Source organism: Pygoscelis adeliae, unplaced genomic scaffold (genome assembly GCF_000699105.1).
Source record: "Pygoscelis adeliae isolate BGI_AS28 unplaced genomic scaffold, ASM69910v1 Scaffold1, whole genome shotgun sequence".
NCBI lineage: Eukaryota > Metazoa > Chordata > Aves > Sphenisciformes > Spheniscidae > Pygoscelis > Pygoscelis adeliae.
The window spans coordinates 2,314,900-2,322,579 of NW_008824051.1; the positions used below are offsets into that span (position 1 = coordinate 2,314,900).

The 7,680-nt window shown below is 42.7% G+C and overlaps 1 protein-coding gene across 1 annotated transcript in view; it reads right to left on the reverse strand.

Moving 5' to 3' along the window:
* Positions 1 to 2,822: 2,822 nt before the first annotated feature.
* Positions 2,823 to 7,680, reverse strand: part of LOC103925040 (chromosome unknown open reading frame, human C2orf71) — an 8,639-nt gene continuing 3,781 nt past the window's right edge. The window contains exons 3-4 of the mRNA XM_009333685.1: positions 7,325 to 7,670; positions 2,823 to 2,952 (exon numbers count right to left, since the gene is read on the reverse strand). Of these exons, the coding sequence (XP_009331960.1) occupies positions 2,823 to 2,952; positions 7,325 to 7,670 (476 nt within the window). The remainder of the gene's footprint in view (positions 2,953 to 7,324; positions 7,671 to 7,680) is intronic.

Genomic DNA, 7,680 nt, shown 5'->3' on the forward strand with positions numbered 1-7,680 from the left:
GGCTTAAAAAGACATATTTGCTTAATGCAACCTAAATTCATTGGTGTACCAGTAGAACATAAAACAGGACAGGCTTGTGCTGTGGTGGGGAGGAAGCAAATGGACTTTTTATAGCACAGGGCACTAGTTAGTGCGCTAAGGAAGGAATCAATAGTATAACGTTGGGCTAAGATTTAAGCCGGTTCCATACAGAATTTAAGAGAGATCAAACTCATACCTTACATATAAAAACTCTGATTTATTTACATCAGTAAAAAATAAATCTTACAGTTGAGTATGGTCTTATAAAACAATTGTATTCCAGAAATGTTGTATTCATGAAAAATGAAAGTGTTGTCCAAAAAACCTGTAAAAAAAAAAAAAAGTGTGGTTTTTTTTTTAAAAAGTGGCCAGCCAAACTATCATTTCCTGCATACTATAGTTACTCTTTATCTCATGCTTGCAATACAAATTGAAGGTAAACACCTTATTTGCATTAGTCCTGTACATTAACCGTACTGAAGAGAATCCATTAGTTGTATGCCGTCATGAGTTCGTATTACAAACTTGTAGATCGCTCCTGGAGAAGCTCTGCTTCCTGAATGCAGTGCTCCGTTTGCTGCAGCATCCTTAGGGTAGCTTCAGAACCCTTCAGCAGCTGCAGCGTTTAGGTGGGGTTGTGTTTGCAACGAGCCTCCTGATGACCACAGCCTGAGTCAAAGCTGGGAGAGATGCTGTGGTAGGATGCCAGCTCTTGTACCACGTCTTCAGGGGAGCCAGGTTTTCGGGGAAAGATGCTTTGGCTGACTCCATGTCCAGCTAGCACATGTGTGAGGAGGTTTCCAGCTTGATTGCTGAAGTGAAGTGTTGCTCCATGTGCTGCTGTAGCTTTTACACCACAGAAGAATTTGGCGCTTGGGGGATACACATAAATACTTTCTCTTACCACCCACCATGGATGCTGGGAAATTTCAGCACAAAACCATAAAGAGGTAAAATGATTGTAGTAGCTGAGCAGAAGCTGTCCTCCCACTCTGTTACATTTTCACCTTCAAAGCTACATTTAGGCATGCAAGGTGCTGGTTTTCTGCTGTCACGTTTTTGGTCTGTCTCTATTCTGGGTGGTTATGGCCAGCAGAAGAGAGACACCCAAAATGCCTGCAAATGTATTTGTATTTTTATGCAGCTGGGAGAGAACTACACTTCTGATGAGGGGGAAGACTGGCCTGCAGAGTTTGCCCTGCTGATGATCTTTGCAGCACCCCCCTTGTGATTTCCCCATTTAATCGGGGATGGTGCCTCTGCCTGTGTGATTAGGAGGTGGATCTGTTGACACCTCCTAGCTGTACACTATGGGTATGGCTGCTTTGCCACCTCAAGCTCACAAACCCGTGATGATCCAAAGCATCTATTCTCTGTGAGTTACTCCTTTCTATTCAATGCCTCACCTGAAATATGACAATTAAGTTTTCCTTGTGTCTGTGTCATAAAATGGCACTGGGATAATTGGAGAAGGACGGTTGTGATTAAGGCACTGGACTAAAACTCAGGAGTTCAGTATCCAAAGGGGTCCCTTGTACGGCATAAGACAAGCCTCAGTTCCCCCAACATGAAGGTGGGCTGGAACGGTTAAAAATCCTGTGTGAAGGTGAAGTGCCCAGCTACCACCGTCATGAAAACTGTAGGAAAAATTAAAACTATTCCTATCAAAATAGGACTACAAATGGCTTTTTTTCTGGATCTTGTTCTGTACTAAAGTTGCGTATGAAAACACTTCAAATTAATTAAAATTACATTAATTAAAAGTTGCATTCTAATTCTGATCATAAATTAGTTAGGTGAGCAAGATCCAGTAAATTCTGAAATGGTATTCCAGTGGGTGCTGTAAAAGCCTAGGATTAATTGACTGTAAATAATTTGTGGTTTTATTAACAAGAATCAGTCTAGACTCTTCGGTGAAATTACAAAAAAATCCCCTCAAACTGCATAAATCAGAAAGAATATAAACCTGTTTCGGGGAGAACAGGATTCTCCATGCTAGCATTCTCTTAAACAAACAAACAAACAAACAAACATGTCCTTAGGTGCCTCAGGATTTATAATGTTGTTTGATTGGGCTATTACAAAACTACTCTAATCAGAATTAAGCCTTGTACCCTGGAAACTAGAGGTCAGGAGATTACATGATAATCAAAGGTGATTTAGAAGATCAAAGCCTTTTTGAGGGAATAAGATCCCTAATTTTATTCCTTTAAAAGGGGTTATTTTGTTTTAACTTGTATTTGACCTTATTCTCTCTCTGCATGTTGATAAATACCTAGTGTAAATATGTGACTTTGCTGAAGCCGTTGATGTTTTTGCAATAATACTCAATTGGTTCAGGCTTTTACCTCCCCTCCCCGCCCCGGAAATGTCACAACAGCAGCTTTTTACCTAACTGAAACTGTGATGCCTCCTGAATAAATAAATGTCAACTAAAGATCATTTCTGAGAGTTTTTTCACTCCTTTAGCTAAACAGTGAAACAAAGGACTTGGCTACAGGTCCTGTCTTTATCGAATCAGTTTGCCTCGGACTCACCCAACTGCAGAGTATTTCTTTCGCTCAGTGTAAATCTTTGGATTGCATTTCATGGTTTAACTCAAAGGAGAAGCAGCTGGCTACCGCTCTGCTGACATTTCCTTAGGTTGTTGTGGCCAGTTTGGAGTTTTAGATGCAATGCCATCATACTGTTTCCTTGCAAGAAAAGATGAAGCCACGTTTTGGAGGCTTGGGTAAGGCTGCTTCCTCCCTCCGGGGCCTCTGGCCTTGCTTGTGCCTCTGCCTTTGTGGGTGCTTCTGCTGTCAGTCCCTCTGCAGCCCCTGGCCCACAACATAGAGCTCGGGGTGGGAAGCGGATCTGTTGGACTCTTTGATTTCGGGGACGCAAGGGCTGTTCCAAGAGTCGCCTGCTTTTCTAGGGCTCTCCTCCAAGCTGCAGAAGGAAAGATGCTTACGTTAAGAGGCTAATGAATTATGACTTTTTAAAACAGCGCTGATTAGACCACGTTAACCCATAAAGCAGAAATGCTGCACGATACTGTGTCATTCCCTGTCTCCTCCTGTATATATGCTCTTTATATGCACCATCCAGATTTTATTCTTGTGATGCCAAATGCACTGTACTGTCCCCTCCCAAAACTCTCTTGGGAAGCAAATATTTCATCTGTTTAACAGGGGATCAGTCTGAATCTGGGATCACTTGCAGATAGAGACAGATTTGAGAGAAAAGTCTTGTTCCAGACTCCGCTGGAGGGAAGGTCTTACCTCTGTTACGCATCTGCTTAGCGTAACTACAGTGATTTCTGAGTATGCCAACATGACTGTGGGATGTGTATTCCGGTGGTATAAATCTGCCATTCTGGAGACAGAACAACTGAGACGCAGAATGTGTAAATGATGTTCCTGAGGTCGTACTGGCAATCTCTAGGGGCACAGGGACTTTACGAATCAAGATTGGTTTTAGCAGTGGAGCTAGTCATGAAAATCTCACACCATGGGCCTTCGTGCCGAAATGTGCCCTGTGTTGCTGTAACTAATTGAAGTGGTTTAAACTCAACATGAGGAAATATTCCAAAGTTATCTGGGAATTATTATTGTATTTTAAGTACATAAACTGCTAAACTGAATTAACTTTCAACTGCAGACAACCTGTTATGTTCCTATTCTGACTGCTAGGACTTTAATAATTTGAACTGCTGCATGAAGACATTTATGATACATAACCAGTCATGAAACTAATCCAGATTCAAATATCCCCCGATTGTAGGTCTCACTTGGGCTGCTTGCTTTGGGCCTGGTTCAGTCAACCCAATCCATTCTCAAGCCCTCTTTGAACAATATCTTAAAAGCAATGCATTTAATCTTCTACCTCTGCTCTACCTCTTGGGAGATTAGCAGTCTCAATGAAATATTATTTTGTTTAACTGCATATTACAGATTATATATGTGTGTGTGTCTCTTTATATACAGAAATCCTATTACAGATTAACAGTAGTTCTATTAGCAGAGCAACTGTACATGTTATGCCTTGATAAGATGCCAATAACTGCTGATTGCCGTCAAATGACCAAGCTTAGAAACCAGCAAAGTTAGCTCAGTCTATCCATCCACAGGCTGTCCAAATGGGAACCAGTTGTACTGACTTGAGCACTGAAACCTAAAACTGAAACTCTTGTCCAGGTACCCTAAGACTAAGCACAAAAGCTCTAGCTCCAGCCCTGGTTAGGGCTAATGATGTTTTAAGCCCTGATATTCCCTAGAGCATGGGATGGGCAGGAGACATGCTTGGGAAAGGAGCGCTTTTTGCCTTCTAGGGGAGCAGCGAGTGTGCAGGAGACATGTAAATCTGCGTGCACCACTGACGTGTACAGCCTGGCAATGCCAGCTAGCAAAATGAGATGGAAGTTGCCTCTTTTTTTTGGTGTTTCCGCTAAAATGGGGCGGGTGGGAGAGGGCACTCAGCTGCCTGATGAGGAACACGTTGCTTGTACAAGCTCCTATCTTTAGCAATCTGCTTCTCAGCAAATGGATGTTTTAATTGGGCATGGAAAAAGTGGAGGGATATATCCCGGAGTTTGGGAGCATGGGAGAAACTGGCTAACTCACTGACTTTCAAAATGTTTTACCTATAAAAGAGTGATGCTATTGCAGGTTTGCCTCTGTCTCCTCTCCCTCCTGTGACTAGTGCTTGAACCTGCTAGACCCCCCTCCCCCCCCCCGACAAAAAAAAAAAGGCATTGCTATATTTGGAGAGGAGAGGTAGAGCAAGGGAAGGAATGAAGGAGAGGAGACTGACAGCTGGGTGGGAATAGCTTGTGAATTTGAGACCAGATGCAAACATGGCCAGAATGAGGAGGTTTAGGTATACAACATCTGGTTTAGGGAGACATTTTGAAATTTCCCTCTGTCAGCTGAATGAATTGCAAAGCAGGGGAAGCCCTGAATACTTAATGAACTTGAAGGAGAAAGATGGATCAGAGTGTGGTGGTTTGTCTGGGGGGGGGGCTCAGCATCAGTGCATAGGGATGTGGTGCTCACAGATGTGGCAGCTGCTCTGGTCCTCAGCGGGAGGAGACGACCAGCAGGGATGTGAGGGGCTTTCAGAGCTTTTGCCACGTGCGGATTCCTAAAATGGTCCTTCTCTGCCTGTCGGCACATTTGCTGTGATATTCGTATTAGGCCATGCAGTGCAAGGTCTGTAAAAGTTTACTCCAGGCAGCTTATTTTAAGTGTAAGAAAACAGACAGTAGTGTATTGCATCTTAAATCACTGCATGTGGTAATTAATGGGCTAAATTTCCCTTTTGCTTATATTGATATAAATTTGGACTAAGTCAGTAGGACTACTTTTGATGTCCATTTGTGTAACTGGTAAGCCGAATTTGGCTCAGGATATTCCAAAATGCTGTATATCATATCACTAGAATATATAATTTTTTTCATGAAAGGGATGATTTTATTTACAGTGGGTTTTTTATATTACTCTCTATGCTCTGACAGACTACAATAGAAAGATAATACACCCCATTGAAGCATAAATTAGCTAATAATTTATAATAGACTGTTTTTAAAATTGATCCATAAAACTGCCAGGGCTTTTGTCTTGCAAGGTTTGACATAAAGCCTCTTTTGAAAACATCTATTTCTGCTAGCAGGCAGTGGAGTAGACAAAGCTGACTTCACACAGTACATAACAACAGAAAACCCAGCAACAATGTACAGGACTTTTAGGAAATCTTCAAATGTCAGAATATAATGTAATATTAGAACTGGGAATGCAAAACGGTTTGCCTTTCCCAGTGTTTTTTGCATGTTTTGTTCAGCACGTTCCTCTATTGTCAGTGTGGGAAACTTGGTCCTTACTCTGTCTTCGGGGAGGGAATGCCTGGACACCTGACTTCAGTATCCACGACTGTCCCTGTACTCGCAAAGCACTGTAAGTGCTTGTGCACTTACAAGTGCAATTTTATCTCCTGTTAGGGTTGGTCTTGCAATCCCTACTCATGGGGACGACTCATGTGATTTCAGCTGTTCTGTGGCAAGAGTAAAAATACTCCTCACATGAGGAAAGGTTACCTGAGAAGGGTCTTAATCCTCTTGTGTAGCTTGGAGCTTAATGGACTTAAACGTCCTAAGATGCTAAGAAATAGAATAACAACACTTTGTACTTCCAGGCTGTTACACTGATCTTTGAGTATTCCCAAATACCCATTTCTGTTTCCCGGCTGGTTTTGTGATTTTTTTTTTTTTTTTAAGTGATAGAGAAAATTTAAAGCTAAGCCCAGATTTTTTAAAAATGGCCACCAATGGTTGCAAACATGGAATTGGCATGTGTTGATGCTTCAATTTCTTTAAACTGAGTTTTTCAGAGCAATGAACCTCCAGAAGCCATGGGACGTTTTTCCACTTTGAAAACTGGGCTTGGGCTGTGGACCCATCAGACTTTTTTTTTTAAGTGGTAGAGAAAGTTTAAAGCTAAGCCCAGATTTTTTAAAAATGGCCACCAATGGTTGCAAACATGGAATTGGCATGTGTTGATGCTTCAATTTCTTTAAACTGAGTTTTTCAGAGCAATGAACCTCCAGAAGCCATGGGACGTTTTTCCACTTTGAAAACTGGGCTTGGGCTGTGGACCCATCAGACTTGAAATCAGCACCTAGATCTGAAAGCCTAAACAAGAAGCTCAAGATTTCAAGCTATAATTACGTCCATACGGATCCTTGCCTACACATTATCTGTCTGTCATTCTTGCCAGCTGATTTGAAACATTTTAATACAGATTTCAGCTGCACAGTTTACTGGCTTAGAGGCTGATGTTAGGAACGATACCCTTCCTCTTGGTCCAAGCCTACCTTCTCATGGTTATTTAAAGATGTTTATAAGCTGAGGGTTACTCCAGAGCTTTTAAGAATTAAACGTGGATGTCCTTAGCTCCCATGCAAATAAGGGGAGTTCTGTGCCATGAAACCAACACTGAATTTTCCCTGGGGTGCCTGTCACAGCAGATGTGTAAGCGTAAGGCTTGAGCAAGCCATGGAAAGTTAACTCTTCCCTTTATTCAGACTGGTAGTCTACTGAAATCTGGGGCAAGACAATAGAACAGAATAGAATATTTCAGTTGGAAGGGACCTACAACGATCATCTAGTCCAACTACAATGTTATCTTTGTCCAGGCATCTGTTCTGCACATGAACAGGGCACTTTTCTGGGAAATCTCTTAACAACATTAAATTCCCATCCGGAGTTTAGAGAGCCAATGCAGTGCTATACTTCTGCTTCCTTCGCCTAAAGTGGAAAGTTTCTTACCTTGCTTGGTTAAGTGCGGGTTCACTGCTGGCTGTTACGGGAGCTGGAGGACGAAACTGGACCCCTGGTCGGCGGTCAGAGAAACTTCTTCTCACGAATGGCTGAGGATTGGCAGCGCTCAGGGACAGCTTTCTGGTCCGGTCTCCGGGCTGCCGGAAAAGCGGACTGCTCTTTTGGGAAAGCGGTGAAGCTTCAGCCTGGCTGGTCACCTCCGCAGCAGGTTTGGTGGGCACTAGTGGAGGTCTGGCTTCGAATAAGGAAGAGGTGACTGGGCAAAATATTGAATGGACATTGCTGCCCCTCTTGGAGGAGGAGAGCTGGTGCTCGTCCCCAGCATCCAGCCCAGCTCTCAGCCC